The sequence below is a fragment of the Lonchura striata genome, chromosome 4 (assembly GCF_046129695.1).
Source record: "Lonchura striata isolate bLonStr1 chromosome 4, bLonStr1.mat, whole genome shotgun sequence".
NCBI lineage: Eukaryota > Metazoa > Chordata > Aves > Passeriformes > Estrildidae > Lonchura > Lonchura striata.
The window spans coordinates 8,643,230-8,668,141 of NC_134606.1; the positions used below are offsets into that span (position 1 = coordinate 8,643,230).

Genomic DNA, 24,912 nt, shown 5'->3' on the forward strand with positions numbered 1-24,912 from the left:
TGGTGGATGCTGAAAGCCTTTCAGGGAGAAGGGTTTCCTACACTTTGCAGATAATAGGACAGGAGCAGCAGCAACATCCATTGCTCTGACTGCCTTTTGAAGGAAGGAACAGCCTCCTCAGCGTTAGAACAAAAAGCCATGGATATCAGTCACAAGGAGGTGAATCCCAGAAGCTGGCACTTAAACTCCAGAGGGGAAAAATCAATCACTTCCCTGTGCACAGGATTTGGGCAGGCTACTTGGTTATTCAGAGGACTGGCAAACAAGGGGCAGGTCTTAGCATTTTGTGGAATGCTGAGTGTATAGCTGGTCCTAAAAATGCTGTGTGACACCAGCAGTCTGCCAGCTCCTGCTACTCCTGTCAGACTGAGTAATACTCAAGCTAGCAGCTGATGAACAGAAGGGTCAGAAGTTCTTTTAACCCAAGCTGGACTTCCAGATAAGCAAAGATAAAAGTGCCCAGCTCAGCAGGTCACCGCTCCCTTTGTGGCAAAGATGGACACACCAAGAACGTGAGCAGGAAATGGAGGGTGGTGCTGGGGTGGGCTGGGATAGACAAACACATTTTTGGCCAACCTCAAAGGTAAAGTGCACTTACTACACAAAAGCCAACACATTCCTGATCAAGCCTGTCTAGTGCTGGGGCTTTCAAAGGATACATGCTCATGCTTATCTTTAGGTAAGTCACAGATATTTTCAAGCTCCCAAATGAACTGACAGCAATAGCTCTGAAGAGAGTTTTCAGTCAGAAAACGTCAACCTGTAGATGCCTCACAGTGATGAGCTCTACTGAATGCACCAGAAGAAGTATTTGGGACTATGAACCTTTATGCTCATTTTGTGATTTGAGGTTGCAGAGGCATGTTTTCCTCAAAATTGAAGCAGAGGGGGAAATCACCTCTGAAGTCAAAACTGTGTACCTTAAACATATTAGGATACATGGAAATAACATTTTTTAAAAATTCAGGTGTTGTCCAACACTGAAAGAAGTCCAGTAACTTCTCATGGAAGACTCATGAATACAAATTTTGGTCAGTCTTAAGGAGCTGTCTACAAATCAATGTGGGAATAGTGTTTTCTGTCTTAGGACTTACTGATCTTGTATGTTGTTTCAGAGAAAAGACGGTAATTTGTACATTTCTCTGTTTAAACAAACATAGAGTTATATATATGTCATATACATATGTTACATATAAAAAGCATGACCCCGGGTAAGGAAATGTATCAAAACCTCAACAAGCTGAGCAGCAAGTCACCTACAAAAATACAGATAAAAGTTGTATCAAGTTTCAATTCACCCAGCTGAAGGTGCCTCCTTAAGAATTATGGAGAGGATTCCTGCCTCCAGTCCTCAGCCAGGTCCCAATAAAGCTTTCTCAGCAAACACATTGCAGTTGTTCCTGTATCATGTTATCCATAAGGAACTGGCAATGAACAGTCACTGGCAAGTAGGAAGATGTGTGAAGAGACAGTGAAACAACAAAGTCTAGAGAGTTTGAACACTACTGTTTTTTGCTTGATCAAAAGATCAAGATCCTTTCAAGATCCTTTCAAGATCAAGGGCAGGTCAGAATTTAACTATTTTGTTTCAGTATGAAGAAAAATCTGTCTGCACTAGTTGAGAACAGACTTCATCAGAAAATTCCAGTTTTCTCTACACCAGTAAAACTCCAGTGATTGAAAAATACCATTATGGACTCTTTCTCTGAGGCAAGTAAGAACCTGGCACTGTCATCCAGGCAGAGTGCAGAGCTGCACCAGGTGGGATTCTAGCTGGGACCCAGCAGAAAAGCAGGGTGCTTCACCTCTGCTATTGGTATAGAATCACAGAATAGCTGAGGTTGGTAAGGATCCATGCTGGTTCCTTCTAATCCTGTCCCCAGGGGCCAGCTTGAAAGAAAGAATTGGCAGGGAGCTTTACTTTTACACAGTAAGAATCTGCTCAGAGCTAGTAACACACACTGTACTGGAAGCACCCTCATTTTGCACTGGGATGTAAACTCAGGGTCTGATTTGCTGGTGTCATTGCAGAGCCAGTGGCACTTTTCTGTTGCTGTATGTGCATTCTCTGAAGGCAGGAGGGTTGGAAAGGATCCCAATGTGCTCTCAGCCTCTGCCCCTGGACTGAAAAAGGATCAAAGAAGCATAAGTATGTTGTGATGTGTATTTGTCAATCCTGTTCTAGAAATGCATAGTAATAAATACCTGAAAGCTCTATTAAAGTCCATCCACATGTTCAATTATAGATAATTTTTTTTTTTTTTTTTTTTAAAGACTTGCTTAACATCTTCCCTAGTTATACCTTGCTGAAATTTAAGCCTCTCCTCCTTCTCTCTCCAGGGGACCTGTGGAGCAGTTCACTGCCACCTTTACGACAGCCTGTCTCATACTGGATGAATCCTTTTAGATTTCTCCTCAGTCTTCTCAAGGTTAATTGACTTAAATTCTTGCAGCCTTTCCTCACAGGTGATATTGTCTATAGTTCTGATCACTCCTATTGGTCTCCTTTGGATTCCTGTTGCTCCATCTGTTTTCTGAAACACGTTTCTGAAAATTGGGCAGGGCGTTCAGCTGAGACCTTGCTGGGGCTGAAGTGAGTGGAGGGATTGATTATACCACTTTTGATCATTCTACAAACACCTTCAGATCCCCAGGTCCTTTCCTCAAATTGATACCTAGCTAGCTGTTCCCTACATTTTAGGAAATATGTTGCTTACATTTGGGTAGCTAACAGGTTTTGCTTTTGTGTGAAGCTTTGCATTTATCCTCACTTCTTTATATTCATCTTATACTACTATTCCATTGTGTTAAAATCCTTCTGAATTATAAACGTGTTGGCCAGAAGGATTTGAAGTAAGATTTCAATTGTACAAAAACAATATAAACAGGACTCAAGAGCTTCCCAGGTAAGAAATATATGACTCTTTGCAGAAAAACATTTGGTTTGTTGTGCAATGATAAATGTCTACCCAGACTGGAGGTGTAGGATGAACTAAAAAGGTTTTTATTAACCTGATTTCCAGGGAATGGAAGAAGGAAGGTGTTAAAGAATATGGATAATGCCAGGAGAAGGTTAAATTTTAGGTCAAATATGAAAAGAACTTAAAGGACTAAAAATAAATCAGCTCCAGAAGAAAAATCAAATATATCACAAGCCATAGAATCAGAAGCAGCCAGCTAGTTTGACTACAGCCCAACATTTACAACACTTTTTTAACCTCATCTGAGACCCACAGAGGCCCCAAGGGAAGATGTTGACTTCTCCCAGCTCATATGTTACAAAAGCTCATTATATTTAAAGGCAAACCTCCCTGGGAAGCTTATTTAATTTAACATCATGGTTCAAGTGAATGGATGGGAAGATAAACAGAGATGGGGATTGCTGGCAGGCGAGCAGGGTGGCTCAGCTTTCAAACTGCTGCAGAATTTATAAATTGTGAAGAAATGAAGTTCTTAAAGGTATCTTTCACATGCAGTTTGGAGTCAATCATCAGCCTGAACAGGCTCTGGGGCATAGCTTTGAGTTAAAAAGAGATGGAAAAAATATCTGGCAGAAGTCCTGAGGACACTTGTCTTCTTCACTCAACCAGACACCAATAAAACATTTAGGATAAATCAGCAATTAACTAATTTCTGGACTCAGCTGGATGTGGACTAATGGATCAATGCAAAGAGGCCAAGTAACCCAGGGAGATATTTAATTCTGGCTCAGCCAATTCTGTAGAGAAAGGCAGTGTAGCAGGCAGCAGCCACTTGTGGGGAGGATGGAGGTTGATTCTCAGGAGCCTGTAACTAGTGCTCTGCTTAACACACAAATTGGAAAATGGGATTGTAATCTGATGCATGACACTTTTGAATAATTAGATGTGAGAAATTCAATGTGCACAGCAGATGAAGCTGCCAAAAAATGCAGGGAGAGGGGGAACCACAGAGGACTTCTACAGTCAATTTCTGATAGCCTGGAAAAATTGATCATGGAATGAACAACTACAGTAAAAATGTAGTTAGCCAGAGAACAGTCTCCAAAATCCCATAAATGCTTAAATGTCATGTCAAATGGCAGAGGAATGAACTGAGAGCACAAAGATAAGAGGAAAAAATATAAGCAATTTCTTTTAAACTTGTGGACAACTAATAGTGAGATTTTTACTAGAAATAATAACAGTATCTATGAGGAGTGGGATGAAGGGTTAGCAGTGGAAAATTGTCAGTGTAAGAAGCAAAAGTTGAGGAAGAAAGAAGCTAAAATTTATCCAACTAATTAACCTTGAATGGAGAAGGTGACATGCACAAAAAAAACCAATCCTGCAAACTGTGGCTGGAAGCTGGACCTCCATAATTCAAAACATAAGCAGACGGCATAAAAAATTGCCTGGAATTAGAGCAGATAATAACAACATGTTTGCTAACAAAAAAGGGACTTCCAGAAAGAGGTGGTAGAAGTGCACTTCAAATATGTCTCAAGAGAACCAGGTGACCAGTGACAACAGTCTGGCTGCTGTCTCCAGAAGGGATGAACTTATTATTAGGCTGGGGATATTTCTCAGCAAGGCAAAGACAGGGCACAATTGAAACTTATTTTAAACCTAGATATGCACTCTACTAAAACCATTGCAGAATGGCAGAAAAAACTATTCCTTTCCACTCCCGGAATGTTTCTGACAATGTGCTAATACCAAAGGGAAGTATGCCAGCCAAAAGTGAGCCTGTGAGCCAGGGAATATAGTAAATGCTGGCACAGAATGAGGCAACACAGGTGGGAAGGCAAATCCCAAAACATTTCTGGGGCTTCTGCAATGGCAGTATATCCTTAATGTGGTGCACCAAATTTCTGGTTTGTCTTCTGCCCAGGTGATTGCTGTTGTCTAACTGAGGAATGACACAGGACCAAAATTCAGGTAGGATGGGACCTCAGGAGGTCTCCAGTCCAACCTCCTGCTCAAAGAAGGGTGAGCTATGAGGTCAAAAAGAGGCTACTCCAGTCTGATCTTCTAATGGTGAAGCAAGAAACTGAGGAAATATATCAAGAAACTATAATACAACCCTGAACCTGTTCTTTGGCCTCCTTTTTAAATCAGATTAAACAAGAAATGAGAGGAATAGGTTTTGTTGACTCCCACAAAATAAAATCAGTTTCTTTTTAAGGGCTTTTTCTTAATGATTAGCATGAACACAACTATGCCCTGGGTGATCTAGTAGATTCAATCTCTTAATCTACTCTTACTTTTCAAGAAGTCACACTTTTTTTCCCTGCCCATGTTTAAGATGTCTTGCTCACATCAAATCTGAGGTCAGTGTTTGAGCTATGGTTATTATCAAGTTGGACCAGAACTGAAGATCAGAGTCCTGCTGTCCCACAGTTGGATGTGTACATGACAAGATTTGCAAGCAGGGAAGTATTGGTCATGCCATTCCAGCTGAGCTGTTCCATTTCCCCCAGACACTGAGCTAAAGTATTTTCAAATGGTGTTCTTTCCCCACTACTTCACAGGGCAAACAAAGAGATTTACAGGTGAACTAAAGGAAGATTCAGGCCATCAAAGACACGCCTGAAATTAAACCTAGACACAAATCAGTTCAAAAGGGTGTTATTATTGTGTTCAGAGAATCAATTAATGAAATTCCTGCTCACAAAGGATATCTGGAATGAAGTACAACCAGCTATTTCCCCATAGCCCATTTATTCTGTGATTTCCCATGCTTGTTGATCAGTACTTTTGTAGGGTTCTGCAATTCAAACAGAAGTTTTTGCTTCATGTTCTCCCAGTACCTCTTTGTAGGTTGTGAGGAAAACAGAATCATTTTAGAGACCAAATCAAGAGCTTTAAGGATGTAAAAGTGCCCTTATGATTGTTCCTGCTCAAGCCTAACCATGTTTTAAAGTCCCTTTCATGCAGAACCAAAATAACCTGACAAGGAGGTTATTTATTAAAATAAGGGTCTTGAGTTCTGTAGTGTGAAATTATTGTGCCACCCAAAGGAATTCGAGGCAGTCATCAAACACTGAATATTTTCACCTATATTTATTTGGGAGGAAATCTGTGGTCAGGACTGGCCTTGCTTCCTATAATGGCTCTTTAGATTCAGACCTCAACTAAAGTTTGGAAAAACTGTACTGCACAGATTTTATGATTATACATAGATCAGCACACAAGTGAGGTAAAACTGATGCCTTGTCCAGAGGAACCTCATTGAGAAATGAATTATAAACACTTCTCTTTCTCAAGTGGAGAAAGCTTCTCAGTTTCTTTATTGGAGAATTTGGAGCACCGGAATGATATCCCAAGTTCATGGTATGTATCCTGCAAGTTGGGGGGCCACAAACTTCACCAAGTCTCAAGATTTGGTCAGCAACAATGCTCCAAAATTATGCCAGTTTGCCTTTTGCCCCCACACCAGTGTACACAGAATGAGCCCTTGGACACGTGTGACAAAGTGGTGAATTATTGCTTCACCTTCTTCCTTCTGTTAGCTGATTCTCTGGGAATTTAAAACCCTGGCGAAACTGTGATACAAGGAGAATAAAACATTAACTTCTCCTGCTTGTATGACAACCTGCACAAAGTGCACATGTCTGGGGAACTGTGACTGACAGTCATTTGTGAAGCGTTGTGTTTGAAAATTTGTATGGTGACCTCTGCATTTCTGTAGCTCCAGATTTGAACAGATGTCAATTCACAAAAGTGGATTCAGGTTCTTTTTGTTCTTAAGCTTGTTTTTGGGTTTTGTTAGGCTGAAGGGTATTCCTAGTGCTGTTTGGGGCTTGAAAAAATACACCATCCATCTAATTGTAAAATATGCATCCTAACAAAAATGCACAGTGTGAAAATCAGCTGGGAATGTACCAAGAAATTATTATTTCCTCCATATGGTAGGCATGTTAGCAATGCAGTGTTATAGAAACAGGGCTTAGTTAGTAGGGGCCTCCCAAAACCAGTAGATCTTCAAGAGGAGTGAAAGAGATGAGACAGAAGAACATTTCACACTTATTCAATGCCACTGCAAACACAGAGGGCTTGAAAATAGCAAAAACCCGAAGAAAACTTGTGCAACCTCCTCTCTGCTGGAGAGGCGGGACCAGGGCCCCTGCTCACAGGACCTGGCATGGTGTCACAGCCATGCAGGCTGGATCCCCCTGCCCAAACTGACCCCAGTTAATGTGCAGCAGCTTCTGACTTTGCTTACATGATCAATGCCAGTTGTATAAGAATCAATTTTTAGAAACTACTGACTCACATCAGCTGACAGGTTATGTATGATTAATAAGCAACATAAGAAAACAATGTTTAATATTTTAATGGCTTTAAGTGCAAAGTAAAATTATTTAATTATACAAATTAAAAATGCTGCAAAGTCTTTGCAATCATACAGTTCTAGAATTTAAATTGTATTACTGTGATAATTTGATATCTAATGCTGAAACATACTGAACAACTCTTAAAAGTTTTGTGCTTGACTTCAACTTCTGAATAATTAGTAGGCTTCAAGGACAATTTCATATTCCATAAGCAGAGAGACAGAATTTGTAAAACAGTAATGTTATGAAACAAATCTCATTTGAAGAATAAGCTCTACAGAAAAACAAATTATTAATAAAAAAATTCAAACACTGAAGTAAAAGCCTGAATCCTAAAAAGGATAGGGTTGAATCCTAAAATTTATCTAAACAATATTTATCATTATATCAGTAATAAAAATGATAGATTAGGTAAAACTGTAATTTTTTATCTAAAGTATGCTAAGGCTATAGTGCAAACTCGGTTTGAAATTAATTGAATGGACAACAATCTCCTTTTTATAAATACATTTAAGCTTCTAGTTCTGTTTACCTGTTTCGATCCAAAATTCTAGACAAAAATTAAGTTCATTAACTCTTTTTCTAAGTCTGAAGAACGGGACATTTAATATGTGATGAACACCAAGCAGCTACATTCTACTCACAAAATACAAAATAAGCTGAACACAATAGTTAAGCATCTGACATAGTTCAAATACTGCCAGCTTATAAGTATTTTTACACAAGCACTTCACAAAATATTTAATATTAAAGTCTAAACATCCATGTAACTCAAATATATTTGTGATGCTCTCAAAGGGTTAATACTGTCTTGTTTCATTTCTCACATGTAGTAATTTAGCTGTGAACAAAAGCAGCTCCCCACTGGATACCTTGGCTAAAGGAAACACAATGAACTGGTAAAAACCAGTTTTATCTCACTGCTGTTGCCTAGGGCTACAGACAAAATGAAGTAAAAAAATTCACATGCAGAGTATTAGGTGCTTATGAAAGATCCAGCAGCGCTGTTGCCTAGTGATTCAGCGAGGAATCAGCACAGGCCAATGAGGTGTTTGGGTACTGAATAACATCCCCAATGACTGCTTTACATCTCCTGCAATTCTGTCATACACCCCCATGATTTCCCAGTGGTGAGACTCACTTTCAAGGGAACCTGTCAGGGGAAAAAAAATAAAAATTTAAACAAATAAACACATCATATATAGCAAGATTACTATTTTTGCTTTTCCCTTTGGATGTGATACTGCTCCAGATTACATGCCTATCCAATGTGAAATGTTCTTCATTTGTATTAATACTCAATTATTGCTACAGTTCTGATAAAAATACCTTAACAATTTAAACAAACCTTTAGTTTTCAAATTGCAAATACATATTACTGAATTGCAAGGAATACACTAAAGCAAAATTCATCTCATGCTTTTAAAAGAGCTACAAATTATGATTTTGATGTTTATCATCAGCAACTTTGTCTGCAATGCATAAAGATACTAGGGTTTTTTACCCCCCCCCCCCACACACACTTTTCAAGTTCTGGGGTATTTTTATTGTTGCTTTGGTTTAATTTCAGTTTGTTTTGCATTCCTGGTGCTGTTGTACACAGTAGATATGTTGACATGACAGCTGCCTCATTAGCATGGACTATATTTTGGAAAAAAAAACTACTTCAAAGATAAATCATCCCTTACCTCAAAGACAAAAAAGAGATCTCTCCCCATTAAGACTCTATGTGTGCTCTACTTTAGTGACATTTTGTCTCCATATTAAGAAATAATATTCATATTAAGGGAGCACATAATACATATTTAGCTGAAGTAAGTCTGCTGAAGGGGAGCAGGAGCATTTCACAAAAATCTTTTCATCTTCAACATCTCTAATCCTAAAAGACATTTTCCTACTGTATAGAAGGGTAAACAACATGAACAAAAAAACAGACTTTTTTTAAAGATCACTCTCAATTTCTTCTCTGAGATCAAACTTTATGTTTTCTATCTGGCCTCTCTCATTGATCTCTTTTTGAGGCTTCAGAGGAAGGTGAAATATCTTCGTGATGGATGTAGTCTAACATGCTGCATGAGCAGAAGTATGTCAGGACTCCCACAACAATTTGCTTAGGAAAAGGAGACCAAACAAGGGTAATGAAATGTGTATCTCCACATACTTTTACTGCCTACTAAAAAGTCTTAATATGTGAAAGCCCCAGGTAACTACTTATTGTCTAAGAATGTGTTTCTTTCACCTATGAAGGCATAGTAAGTGTTTAATGGAGAATTGCTGTTCTCATGGGAATGACATCTTGAATCCATCTGTTTAATGCATTGAGAAGAATTAGTCAGTGTGTGACAGTGAAACACCTTAGACAGAGGTGAATAACCAGGTATGTCCCATCTGTCCACAGGACACTGAGACCTTCTGGCACTTAACGGTTAGTCTGAAAAATGTAACACTAAAATGATATTCTACCCCTGCAACTAGGAACACTCTCAGCAACCATGTAAACATTTGTCTTTCTTAGAAACCTATTACAGTGCTCATATTTATTTCATGACCATGACTTCCTCAGACAAAGTATGAACATTGTTACCTCTGAAAAAGGCACCAAAAAGTCTCCTTAAATTTCTCCTATCCAGAAAGGACTCTAGTGTTGCTATTCACTTTATATGCCACCAAAAATATCGTATTTTATTATTTTAAGAACCTTACAGCAGCATGGTGTCTAATACAGTAATTTAAAATATTTGAATGTAATATACCTTGAAAAACACTCTGGGTTTTTTTTTGTTTTTTTTTGTTTTTTTTTTTTTTTCCCCCAAGGAATTTGTAACAAAAGAAGAAAGGCAAACACAGGTGTACAGTGTAAGCAACCCACAGAAATGCAGTTTGCAAAGCCTGGGAGTATCAGTGCAAGAAATTTATAATCCCAGTTTGGCCAAAAAGCCTCACTGGACCATATTTAGCAACAGGAATATAAAATCGTACAAAGGTTAAGTGAACAGTGAGGGGGGAAATCAGTATGGGAAGCAGAAAGAGTAATTTAGATCTTGCATAGTCTTCATTATCCTTTCTCAATTTTTGTGGGAAGGATGGGCTCCCTAAGGGCACATAAAGGGTCTTGTAACTGCAAGACTTCCAGAGGAAGCCCCACAAAGTGGCTGGAATTCTGCAATAGAAAAAGAAAATCTGCAGGAAGAAATACAAGACAAATTATCAAGTAGTTTTCTTTTTCAACTGTTTCCATTAGTGCAAGTCTGTATGTTGCAATAATTTCTGAAATAATTAGAATAAAGCTGTTTCTGTCCCTGAACCTTGTTGAGTATTACTGCTGAGTAAATGACCTGGCAACACCAAGTACTCCATTTGTCAGGGAACTGGAAACCCTTGGGCTGCTTCTCACTGAAATTTAGGGATTGCCAGGAGCTTTAGTCTTTTACCAAGCAACAAAAGTTGAGCAGTAGGCTACAGTGACAGGGACCAGTTTTGTAGAGAGAAAAATTATTTTATAATATAATTACAATTAGGTCCAATACATTGATAGATACTCACTTTGTACAGATGTTGGTCTGGAAGATGATGTCCTCTACCTTTAGCAAAGACCAGCTATTTTGTTTGCTTTGTGTGTTAGGCATCCACACAGAAATGTTAAATACACCCATTTTCTAGGTGAGAATTACTGAAGAAAGATCTTTTGCAATATTTTTTCAGCAGTAACAAATGCCTGGCACATCTAGAAAGCCAGGGGCATATCAAAGGGACATATTTCTCACTCTGCCACACCCAACAGAAGTTCCACGGCAAAAAATCAAATAGATTTTTAAATTACCACATGCATTTCTCCAACAATCTCACTTTCCAAAAGGGAGTATACTTTCTTTCAGTTATTTTCCTTTGTAGTAATTTGAAAAAGCAATTACTGTAAATATGAAAATGAAACAATTGACGTAAAAAACAAAATAGTTGTTTCTAGATTCCTAATATGATAACGACAATGATGTACAAAGCTAAGCATGCCTGAGAAAGAAATGGAAATTCAAAATTTTCCCTACCCTCAGTGGCACTTCCAAGGCTGTAGTTTGCTGCAGGGACTCCATTATTCTTTTTACCAGTGCTGTAAGGTAAATTTGAAAACCTATAGCTTTATTTTCCATGTTAGGACTGTTATATGTATATATAAGAATAGTTTTTTTATATTCTGTTACATAATACCTGCATTTCTGCATTAAAAAAAAATACCATTTACAACTTTTTCAGATTATTTTAAAGTGATATTTTATCTCTTGTGAACAGTTTAATTTCTTTTTTAAAATTGAATTTTAGGGTAAAAGGTACAGAATTATTTAATTTATATATCCCATATATAGAGAATATAGCACTACTACATTTCATATAAAGGTATATAGAGCATGTGTGAGAGCTCAGTTTTCAGCTTCAGTACTCATAACTATCTGTTTGATGACATTTAATATCTTTTAATTTCCTTGTGCAACCATAAAACTCACTTAAAAAAAAGAAGCTAGAAAAAAATCCCACAAGAATCTGAACTTTTAAAAATATTTTACTCTTCAAAATAAAAAGATCAGAGCCAAATTTTTTAAAAATCATCCCTGTGGGATAGTAGAAATATCAGGACTCTAAACAATTAAACTTCAGTATAATTCATGTAACTTAAGAACTCATCATGTCGTAACACTATGCTCACTATTACTGTGCAAATGCATCTAGAATTATTCCAAAACAATCATTTGGGACCAGATTTGCCATTACTGGTCCTGCTAATTAGCGTTTTGCTTGACAAAGATTGCTGCTTCAACACACACTGTTCTAATAAAAATCCAAGAGAGATTCAATGGATCAACAGCTTTTAACATGGAAGATATTTTTGGCTAGTGAGAGTGAAGCAGGAATACCAGGTGGCCCCAGAACCTGCACTGCTCTGACAGGATGGGTGAGTAAATAATCTATGTGGTCATGTTCCTCACAGAGCTGAGAAGGAGCAGGGTCTGTGATACGAGCTGGAAACTACCAGAGCAAACCCACATGATTACTGAGCAGCTTCCTTTGAAGTTATCCCTTGCTGCACATCACAGCTCTTTGGCAGCTGAGGTTAGAGGCAAAGGAGTGACAAGAACTCTTAGAAGCTGTGGATGTTGTTGCTCTGGCTGCTGCCAAAACCTTTTCTAATGATGCCAGCAATGAAAAACAGTCTGTAATGTTTCATGTTGTGTCACTGACACTGAGGCTGGCCTGATAATAATGAGGATAACCAGCTTCAGCCTGAACAGTTCTCAGAACCTGCTGGCTCTCTCAAATTTGTGTGCTAATGAGCTGTCATAAGCTCCTCCATGAAGTCTATGAAGTTCTATGCAGTAACTGAAAGTATCAGCAGATCAAGTGCCAGAGCTGAGGAAACCAAGACATTTGTTGACACATCTATGTACAGCTACACCTGTAGACATGTTTCATGTTAAATTTGAGGTAGTTCATGGTCCATTGTGGGACAGAGAAACATTTTTTTGAGCGCAGAAACAAACACTGCAATCCACAGATTGTGAATGGAAAAGTGCTGGCCTAAATAATTACTCATTTGTAATCCAGTCCAAGTCAACATGGCTATTAATAGAGGAGTGTTGGACTGCCTCTGTCTTGAGAAGCCCACTCTGAATTTCAACAAGCTGTCAGCTCCAGGAGGTCAGCAATACAGCAGATGCTGGGGCACCCCAGCCAGGTGGGATGCCTTCTGAAGGCTCAGTGTGTTGCCAGTCAGTCCTGGGTAAACATTTTTCCCAAGCTATGACTGCACAAAATTTTTGAGAGGATAACACCTGAATTCTGCACTTCTCACACAGAATCACTCAGCTCTGTATTTTCCACTAGACACTTACGATGGGCAGACTCAACTCTGTGCAGCTTAACATTTATTTTGTTGTTGGATAAATAAACAGCAATAGAGCATTTGGGCAATGAGAGGAAAAGGTCTTCTTGACAAAATGAGTTCCAACACACAGTAGAAGATGGAGTATGAGTCAGCAGCATCACTTCCTGGGCTGAAATATGTGATATGACAAAGGCTGCTGCCTTTCTATGTGCTGAGTTAGACCTGTTTTCCAAGTTCTCTGAATTTGACTAGTCCTGCCCCATTTAGTTGTGTCCCATTACCCCAAAAAGGGATTCATGATGGCAGCAATGACTGCAACAGCCTTCTCTGTTGGTTCACACACGTTTCGCTCTAAGGCATCTGGCACAATCACAATTCTGCTGCATTCTTAAATACTCTTAATTTAAAAATGCACAGATTAAAGTGGCCACATCAGTGAACAATCCCAATGGCTCCTCATTCACTTTGACAACCATTAAAAACCTCTCCATGGATTTGCTTCATTTTCTTATTTCCTTTTTTTCTGTCAGTTCAGCTCCCTGTTCTCTTTCTCACATCACACTGACTTCTTCTTTACCCAGAGTTTAGTAAAGCCATTCATTTCAAGCAATCTGAAGTTGTTGTGCCTGCATGTCAGCCTTTTGAAACCAGTCCTTTGCAAATATCAAGAAAAAGCAGCTGGATTGCCATTCCTGTTCAGTGGTCTGCTAAGACTGTAAACAGTGAAGAAGGAAGAATTTAAATACATTACAGTCTTTGCACAAAAATAAATAGTTATAGTGGCTGAATAGATTTAGGCTGGAAATTTAAAATTCTAGATTTTGGAGAGATTTCTGGAATAGTCCTTCATGGGAGTAATTTTTCATATGAAGATGGTAATCTATAAAAGAGACACTATGGCGCTGGGGGTATGTAATCACAGGAGAGGTTCCCTTTAGTCCCATGTACATAATATCTGATTCTCCCACTATTACGTCAAATCTTGAAATTTTCCCTCTTTCTCAAGGCTCACAATAAATAATCAGACATACAGAACTATGTCTTCTTTATCTCATATACATTTTAGAGAGTAGTCACTAAAAAAAAAAACAGAACCCCAGTATCGAAATAAATCTATCTCTACCATTCTTAATTTTTTGTTTCTTTTCTAAGATTCAGACTGAACACTTTGGGGATAATGATTATTTCTATTCAATCAAGAATCTAGTATATCTGGGGCACATAAATTATTAATTTTAAAATGTTCCTTTACAGCCAGCCGTGTACTGCAATAAAATGCTGCTCTCCTGATCTTTGCAAGTTATCTCTCAAAACCCATAGTCAGCAATTAGGAGAGTTGTTGATTATACTCATCTTGAAATGCTTTGTAAGTGCTAAATATGCATGCTAAAATATTGTCCATATAAAAAATGGTGACAGCAAAGTAAAAATATTATAGAGGAACTGAAATTTTAACATATGTTTTAATATGTATTAGATTTTCTTGATACTGACCAGAATAAATATGCTTATTGAAAGTGCTGTGAATAGGAACAAAGATAAGACACGCATGCCTGCTGTGGAACAAAAGCTTATTTGTCCCTATCGAACTGAAGACATTTTTCAAGTGCACTCACCTATGAAATTATGACTCCAGAAACATGCCAAAGTTGGCCAGACATATGATCTATGGAACAGGGGCTTTTGCAAATTGAAAGCTATCTAGAGGCATCTTTAGTTTATGCACCAGTGTTTTTCAAGTTAGAAAATGGCAGCTCAGAGGACAGAAAATGTCACTAACTTGTGATGACCAGTTCATTCTTTTGTTATTCTGTTACTGCAGTCCCCTTTTGAACCTGTGCACATTTTAATGCAGCTGCCTCAGTACCAAGCAAGCATAAAATTGTAGCAGAATAAAGTGAAATTTCATGTAATCTGTATGTGAAACAAAAATGTGTACTGGCAGATGTTAAAACAGAGATACTAGTCTTTAGGTAGCAAGTGAGCTTAATACCAACATAAATAGGTTTAATTTATATTGATTGTTGTTTTGGTGGGGTTTTTTTGTTGTGTTATTATTTAGGTGGGCGGTTTTTTTTGGTTTTATTTTTGTTTTGAGTGTTTTTTTCAGTGTTCTTAAATTCAAGGTATGTATTTCAGATGAAATATTTTATACCTGGTAAAATATTAGAAAAATTCTTTCAAACTCAACATTGCACATGTACCAAAAATACAAACAGATGCAGAAATTCTTTAATTCTATCAGTACTGTATAATTATAAGTGAATTCTAAAAAAACACCTTTAAAAATTACTCTAATGCACTGTGATATTGAACACAAAGCACTGGAATACATCTATTTCTACAAAAATATGTTATTTCAAGTACCAAGTATCTTTCATTTAATTATCACTAATGGATGCAATCAAGCAGAGACAAAGGGATAGAAGAATCCACAGTAATTGCCACTGGCAAAGTTCACCTTTCGAACTCACCAGCTATTTATGGAACACACATTAGAAGCCAGATTCTACAGTTTTAACTACAAGTATCCCTGTAGTGTAAAAAAAAAAAAAAAATTTTTGCTTTTCTTCACCACAAAGTGTGTTCCCCCTTTTAGCTGTAATGCATTCAACATAATCCAAGGGCAAAGTGGCAGTTCAAACATAGTGTGGAGCACCAGTGTCAGAAACAGTGCCCAGAAAATGAAAAATTGGGTTCTGCCATTCCTAAATACTCTTCCAGAGTCTCTACACAGACTCACAGTCTGATTTGAGGACAGACAGTGTACCTGATTACACAGACTTCAGGACTCAGAAACACTGAGCCTTCTCAGATCCAAGAACCCAGTTTTTGGCATTCCCATAATATCATCTGCCTTGCTGTTTCCTGGGCTGCTGGAGAGCTCAAGATGTGAGGAAGACAGACATGCAAGCTGGCCAGAAACCAGGCAGATTATTGATGGTAAAGCTGAGAGTCTTCTGCCCAAGCAAAAGGAATTTCTGCCAAATGTTTTGATTTGAACTTCCCAAGCACCCTCTAATAGGAAATTAGGATTTTAAAAAGCTCTTTTGCTGTCATGTTCTTGCCCTAAACAGAGAATTGAAGGAAATGATATGCCATATCTTTGATGAAAATTGCACTATTCAGAGTAGTATGTGCTTCATTGTATTTTGTAGTGTGTCAAAGCTTGGGCAGTCAAAACCTTATTACAAATAAATGATGTTCTGCCTTGTCCATTCAGAGTGAGCCATATTTGTACTATAAAACTGTGGGCAATGGATTCTTTTTGAAGAAGGTATTCTTCCAAAATATAGATGAGACCTTGAGATGACCCACCTTATGCAGTACTTTCTGCAGAAGTAGATCTAGAAAAAAAAACCCACTTTGCTTGTTTGCTTGTCTTCCAGTTTATTAGATGCAAAAGATTCCAAATCCCCTCTGCATTATTAGATGCACTATAAATGGGATTTCTGTATATTGTAAAGTCCTGAAAATTCTTATTGGAGCATGTGAAGGCCTACACAAAGTGCCAATATTACAAATCCTTGTGGCATTTTTCAGCTGCCATTCAAGAGAGTCTTAGAAGCAAATGGACATTTTAATGTTGTGAAGCAATTCAAAAGAGACTCTTCCATTAGGGAAATGCTGCTGAGAAGGCTTATACCCTGAATTATGATCTAATGAAATAATACTATTTACTTTTATGTTCTTCATTTGTAAGTCTTAAAAATATTTTAAGTTTAATCTTCATTCTACAAACAAGAAAAAAAAGACATATATTTGTTGTTGCTTTCCTGAAAAAATAGGTCAGAAGCATGACTGGAATCAGAATGTAAACATGCTGAATAGTAAGCCAGTACTTCTTGGATCACATTAAAAGCAGAAGAATAACACAGCACTGAAGTGTAATCCATTAAAACCCTCAAACACTGCTCTTTAGCTTCAAGTCCACGTTTTTCCCTTTACTGAGCTTTGTGACTGTACAACTGAGATTTCTCTCTGGATCATTAAACTGCAGGCTGGAAACTGCAAGTCAGCAGATTCTGTAATTTAAAGTTTCTGAATGGACAAAAGCTCATTAGATATGTAAAGACAAAGCTGACAGCTAAAGAATATTGGCAAATAAACGCAAGAAGAGTAAGGATTTTAGAAAAGAATGAAAGAACTTTAGGTAAAGAGATGAAAACTGTATTTGACCATTCATAACACTTAAATGACTTAGGAGAACACAACCAATTGACTCTGGTTTAATGCTCAGATATCTAATCATTACCTTACTTAGCAGCTCCTGAAATAATTGGAAAATACTAGGAGAAAAGAGTATTCCTACTTAGTTTCGTCTGAAAGGAATGTAGGTCAACTGTTCTCAGGCTGCTCTGTGATGTGAACTGAAACAGTTCACACCATGGACTGGGACAATAGGGAGATCTGCTTTGGCACGTCCTGTCCTGCTGACTGGAAGTGAGACACCAGTGTGGACATCTCTGCCTATTCAGATCAGACAAAATCCTCACTAATGACTGAAGAATCACCAGCTTTGAACCTGTTTAAGACACCTTGGATTTGTTCTTCTATCAGTAGTAGAACTACTTGCAAAACACAGTCAGGGAGGTTGAAAGGAACCTTTGGAGGTTACTTGATCCAGCCCTGCTGCTCAGAGAGGCTACCTTGAGCTGTTTGCCCAGGACCCTGTCCACATGGCTTTTTTTACATCTCCAAGGATGGAGACTCCACAACCCCTCAGGGGAACTTGTGCCAGTGCTCAGTCACCCGGAGAGTAAAACAGTGTTCCCTGATCCTTAGAGGGAACCTTTTGTGTTTGGGTTTGTGCCCATTGCCCCTGGTCCTGTCACTGGGCACCACCACTTCCTCTATGCCTACTCCCTTGGGATTTATACATTAGTAGCACCCCTGAGCCTTCTCTTCTCCAGGCTGAACAGTCCCAGGTGTCTCAGCCTGCCTTCGTAGAACAGATGCTCCAGTCCCTTCATCATCTTTGTCACCTTTTTTTGCATTTGCTTCAGTCTTGTACTAGGGAGCCCAGAACCAGATGCAATATTCCAAGTAAGGCTCTCCCAGTGATGAATAAAAAGGAAGGAAATCAATGTCTCAGGTTGGTCTTTTTGTGTAAAGAATACAACAAGTTGCCACTCTTCTGTTCTGACAGGAGTATATCTGAAAATTCCTGTAATGCAGAATTTTCATTTTTTATTTGACTCTTAGGGCAAAGTAGAGACAAATTGAAAACTCAATCTTCAATCAGCAGAATGAATCAAACTTCCATCTTGAACACTCAAGTTTGAGAGCCTATGCTAAGTGCAATGACAATTTCCAAGGTATCTCACACCCCTAGGCTGCCCAGGTCCATTTTCTAAAGGCCATCTTAGCAACTTCAATTATAGGATTATAACTTTGAGGCACAAAAAAAGAATTTATAGGTATATTTGTTCTGCACTCTCCAGCTAGATCTGGAGACCAGCAAATTACTGTGCAGTGCATACGCTAAACTTGAGTATGTGAACTGCACTCTTTTTGCATTTTCAGAAAAAAGCCTTCAGTCATTATGTTTCCATAGTGGGATAATGTATTACTATTATTCATATGATAGAGGTTTTTTTCTGTTACACTTTTAAAAATATTGATTTTTCTGAATTTGCTAAAAATTCAGACTAGTAATGGAGATCTGAATTTGATCCAATGGGGGCAGAATCTATGATTTTCTATATGTATAATCAATCATGAATAATTTTTATCTTTTGGGTATAATATTAGCACTCTACTTTATGCAAACTGAAGCAAAATAAGATAATAAAAATCCTTCTATGCTGTCCTACAGATGTGTTTCAGTACACTATGCTTCCTAACTCTGAAACTATGTCAATTTTAGACATTACCTTTTCTGAACAGATATCTCCAATAAATTGTAGCATGTTTTTTTTAAATTTAAATCAGATTTTAACTCCTGTATTTAGAGGTCAAATGTTAATATATTAACTTAATTCATAGCAATGCCCTGGATATATTGAGCTGAAATATTTCCCAGGTAATTTGTTTAGATTAGATAGAGTTTTAATGCTCTCATTTTGAACTAATACTCACAAGAGGGATCAGTGATGAAATGAGACTAATGTAGAAGATTGCACTGTTCAAATGAACACAGCATGGGAAGGTGAAATTAATTTTTTATTAAATGCTTGTGCTATAATGGAAAATATTTCTTGTATTGGTTCATTTAAAATATTTGTGACATTATGTTAATTGGTTTAGCCAAACATACTGTTGAGCTTCAAACTAGACCAATGTTGGTGAATAAACACTTGGTGCCTTCAGAAATAAACCCACAACTTACTGGAGAAGAGGCCCAACAGTCTGCTATGTGCCCTTGCTTGCTTGCTAAATTTGTACCAGATGCTGAGACAAACTCAGGCTAAGGGAATAATGTCTGGAAGTAAGCCAGATGAGAGGATCAAAACATAGGCACAAACTTTTACTTACCTTAATCTTGAGAGTTCCATCATAAAGGTTTCTTAATATAAAAATGCAGTAAAATAACACAGAAAATACAGTACAGTATAATCTTACATGAAGAATTGAATACTTCTTTATGTAACAGCCCCTAATCTAAAGTACTTCAAATTGGTTTATTTCCTTCTAAAACCTTGTAGGAAATATTATTTACTTTTACAGGGTTCACACAGTAAATTATAAAATCTTGATAAAAAACTAAATACAAATAACCATGGTAATTAATCCCAAAATACTATATCACATTTTATCTACATAAGAGCCAGTGGTGGAAAACATTCAGAAAAATATGCTTCGTGTACATTTTCTTAATTGTGAGAATCAATGTGCTTCTTTTCACTACATTAGTTCTTTATTCTCTGAGAAATCACAGGATATAGAGAGTAAAAAATGGGTGGGAGGAAAAGAGAAAGAGAGATTGTATTTACCTGAGAATTCCTGGATTTGAGAATCTTCTACTTCAAACAACAATTCATCATGGATCTGGGCAATTAACCTGAAAAATTTCAGAGACATCAGATAATATATGCAAAAAAAATTTAACAGTGCTTTCCATTCATGGATAAGTTAAAGTGAAAATAAATATCCAAAGAAAATTAAAAAATCATTAATGGACTTAAGAATTGCCTCTCCCTATATTCTGGAAACATGAAGGCCACAGTTGTAAATCCAAATTGTGCTTGCCAGCTTTATAAATGTCATTCAGGGATTTGATGACATGACAAGGTATCACTTAAAACCAACATAATGTGCAGAAAAATACAAGAAATTATGGAGACAGACTATGTTTTTTTTTAATTAGATATAAAGAAGATGTTCTTGTGCTGGTGGTGAGGCAGCACTAGAACTGGTTGCCTAGAGAAGTTGTGGATGCCCCATCCCTGGCAGTGTTCAAAGCCAGGTTGGATGGGTTTGGAGCAACCTGGTCTAGTGGAAGGTGTTCCTGCCCATGGCAGGGGGTTGAACAAGGTGGTCTCTGTGGTCCCTTCCAACTCCATTCCATGATTCCATAATTTAGAATAAATTTTTATTATTAAATTTAAATTTTCCTAATTCCTTTTCTTAATAATAGCAGTTATTCAAGTAAACAATTCTTTACAAATGGCTGAAACATCAATATGTTTATGACTTATTACTTTTCACAGCTTCTTAAGATAGTTTCACACTGCCTTAAATTACAGTGTGACATTGACTAACAGTGTGGTGAGCTCTAATAATAGATCTTAAATTATTAGTCACTTACAACACAGTCAGAGGCAGAGTGAAACAGATTAACATATTTTTAATAGGAAATTAGGACACAGTACACAAAAAAGGAAATAGATTAAAAGACCAGGATCATGTGTATCAAGAGAACACAGTTACATGAAAAGTTGTAATTTCTAATTCAAGTAAATTAATTAAAACAAGAGTATCCTCATAACCATTGAAATGACATGCAAAAGGTATAAATCAGAACAGTGAATATTAAAGATGAATAAACAGTCAATCAATGGAATAAGTGAAAATAATTGCATTTATTAAATTAGTGCAATAAAAATATGATAGACTGATTATTGTTTGTTGCAGAATAGTGTCTTATGCCTTCAGTCAGGATTAAAGCACCATATATGCTGAATATTTGGTAGGAAAAGTCTTTTCTTAGAAGAACTTACAATATACATAAAAACTTCATCATAATTTAATCAGTATTTAGGAATGAAAGAATAGGATTTTGAAAACCTCTCAGCATTGTAAGAACCTCACCTCCATGCTAAAAGTAAAACAGGAGGAGCAGGTTTGGACCAAAATTAAGTGCTACCTTATATGTGTCCAAAAAGCAATGAAAATTAACTGAAATTTTCTCTCTGGACAGCAAAATAGACTTGATACAACTCTACATGCTCCAGTTCACCTGCTGAATGCAGCCCAGCTCCTTGAGCTCTCCATCATGGCTAAAGGAGCCTGTTTCTCACTCACATCATCCTGAACATCACAGCCCATCAGCTCAGCTGCATTGCCAGGTAACTCAGGAGCTGCATGGAGCTGCAGAGTTACATCTGCCCCATCTTACACTTCTTGTGATTCATTTGAAGTTCAGGACCATGTTCTGTCTGCTAAATACAGAACTAGAAGTTGGCATTGCTGGTTCTCTGTCTAGATCTGCTGCTCTCCTAATCAATGCCTTCAGAAAATGGGAATAATATTTCTGAGATCTAAGATATGAGTATTTCTAATACACTTCTGTGTTCAAATGAAAGATATTATAGAAGATTTAATTAACACTAAACATGATTTCCTAGACTGATGCCAATAATGAAACAGTACACACTATTTCCTCCTTAATGTTCATCAAACAAGACAGATATTTTTGATGATGTTTTATCTCTTCTTACACATTTCACAGCAAATAATGAGTTCTGGTCTTACAGTACAAGGCCACCTGTATTTTTTCAGGCTTGCTCAAGTAATAACACTTGCATGCAATATGCTGTTCCACAGAAGGAAGCATTCAATTTAACATCAATAAAGATGAAAGAAAAAAATCAAAGCAATTTGTACATTCAAAATTTACAGTTTTCACCATTCCCCTGCATGCACCTACCTAGCCATTGCATAGTCTGAGTGAAAGAGGTTTGAAAAAAGCCCCTATACTTTTGCTTAATTGAGTCCTCTTCACCTTGAAGGATTATTGCAATAGCAAGCTCCTCTCATTATCTTGTGCTAAAAGGTGTGGCCAACTGGATTAGAAACTGCAAATCAGGCAGACACTAGTATATTTTTAATTCCACAGATCATAATAATGCCTTTTATTTAGAAACTAATATTTTATTAACTATGTTCTTGCCTGAATAAAAATTAGGCATCACTTTTGGTGAGTACGCATATGATTTCCTTTGATGAACAACATGACTTGCATCTGAGCATGCCAGTGGTGTGGAACTAGAAATAGTGCTACAGCCTGGACCTTCAAATGCAGAAATATTCCTGTGACTGCCAGTCTGAACATGGTTTTTGACACCACTTTAGTGTGCCCAGCATACAATAGCCATCTTAGATTATTATGCTCACTATAGAATTTTAAAAAGAAGATATTTTTCCTTTTCTTAACACTACATTGATCATTCTTCCATTTTCCTATAAAGCAACACAGAGACTAAATTCTCAGGGCTCCAGTGGATCAGCCCAGCTATTACTACTGTATCATAATCATATTCATGAATTATATATGCCAAAACTAATTAAACTGTTCTCAATAGATTTTATCACAGTATTCTATTTATGAAGCCATACAGTTAAGAGCATACCTTTCCATAGCATCAGGTCAGTTGTCTAATAAAATAACTAATGAGGATTTTGTTTGTTAGTGGAAATCAATATATTCTGGGTCTGGACTCCTCTGTTCTAAAGTACAAATTTGCAAGGTTTTCCATGACTACTTCACATACCTAGAAATAATTACCCTATTGAACTGACTTCAACAAAACAGCTGTTATCTTATTAGTGAGCAATTGTATTTTTCTTTATCATTAAAGGAAACAACTTTCTGTGTAAACTCAAAAGATAGTGACTGTGGCATGACATGCTGCAAGCTCCAGTGTAGGTATGTTCACTAGAAGAGGAAAGTGTAGGAGAGGGGAAAAAAGAAAGACAAGATTGTCATAGTAGTACTCATCAGAAGGTTTTTAACAGTGGCATGCAGCGCTTCAGGATGTTAGAATGTGCCAAGAGATGCTCAAACTAATTAAATTCACACTTCTTCTACAGACAAGGGACTAAGGCTGGTTCTGACCTAGATGTTCTGAACCTACACTTGGAAAACCCCAGCTCTGTGTGGTGGATTTGTGGCAGTGCCACCTCCCAAAACAGCTACCTGAAGTTAGACAGAGATTAAACCTATGCACATTTTTGTGATATATTTTTTGCATCACCAGGGAAATTTTTAGTGCTGTTAACAACACAAAGCATAACATGATTTAGCTGTCCAGATTGGTGTGTAGAAAGATAATATAAAATATAAACTACCAACAGTTAGTGATGGACTTGGCAGTCCAGGTTACCTGGCCAGGTAACTTGGCCAGGTTAACAGCTGGACTCGATGACCTTAGAGATATCTTCCAACTTAACTGATTCTGTGATTCTCTATTACATTGAGCTGTCTGGTTTAAGAATTTAAATAGAAAATAAATTAAAATAAGGTTTAAAATTGGGCAACTGGAAAAGCTTTAAAAAAGAGGGTTTGATCATCATCATGCATAATATAGCAGGACTCAATGATCTTAAAGATCTTTTCCAACCTAACAGATACTATAATTCTCTAAGGAATTGAGGGCATCTTATTCTAACCAAGAGCCAAGCTGAGAGCTCAGACTAAAGTTTAAGATGATTCCTGTTGGACATGCCTACATCTTCAGAAAAAAAGTGGTTCAGGATGAGGTCACAGGTCTGATTCTAGAGGACTCCACTGTAAAATTTCCACAACAAATGACATAATTTATTTCTAACTTGAAGATATAATGAAAATTAAATCATATTTGAACAAGATATTTCCTAAAACAAAAGGATGGTTTTTGGAGAAGGAGCAAAGAAGATTAATTATTTGAAATCCATCATAACTTACTGGTTTGAATAAAAAATTTTAGAGGAAAAAAACTATAATAAATCTTGAGAATTTAAAACAATGTTAGCAGTTAAATATTTACATAAGAACAATAAAAATACAAACATTGAAGAGTTACTAAAAATAGGCTGCTTTAAATAGGGCATTGACGATCACTTGGTAGCATAATATACTTTGGAATACTTGTTTAAAATATCCTCTAAAATATTTTCAAAATATTTCTCATTTTCTATTCTCACAAGGTTTTCATCTTATTTAAAAAGCACTATAACTCTGATCAGTGAAATGAAGATCATACAACAGTATCAGACTTTATATCCCAAATATTAATATCTTTGTCTCTCATCCTATGTTCTTCCCCTTTTTTGATATAAGCAAATCAGTCAATAGAATAATAATCCAAGTAGTAACACCATATTTTTTGTTTTGAATTTTAAATCTATAAATGCATAATGGGAGACTTCAAAATTGCAGATATGTGAGTACACAGTTAAAAGCTATGTGTAAAAAGTTCAAAAATAAACCCAAAAAGGATAAAAACTGTTAAGTGGTTAGGAAAAAAAGATTAAAAAAATAAGGTATTTTTAAATCAGACAAATGGGGGACTATGGAAAAAAAAAAGCAAAACTCAATCTA

General features: G+C 37.0%; 1 protein-coding gene across 1 annotated transcript in view; it reads right to left on the minus strand.

Annotated features, from left to right (window-relative positions):
• Positions 1-8,381: 8,381 nt before the first annotated feature.
• The window catches only part of POLN (DNA polymerase nu), an 85,925-nt gene continuing 69,394 nt past the window's right edge, over positions 8,382-24,912 (minus strand). The window contains exons 22-24 of the mRNA XM_021535632.2: positions 20,105-20,172; positions 11,341-11,402; positions 8,382-8,450 (exon numbers count right to left, since the gene is read on the minus strand). Of these exons, the coding sequence (XP_021391307.2) occupies positions 8,382-8,450; positions 11,341-11,402; positions 20,105-20,172 (199 nt within the window). The remainder of the gene's footprint in view (positions 8,451-11,340; positions 11,403-20,104; positions 20,173-24,912) is intronic.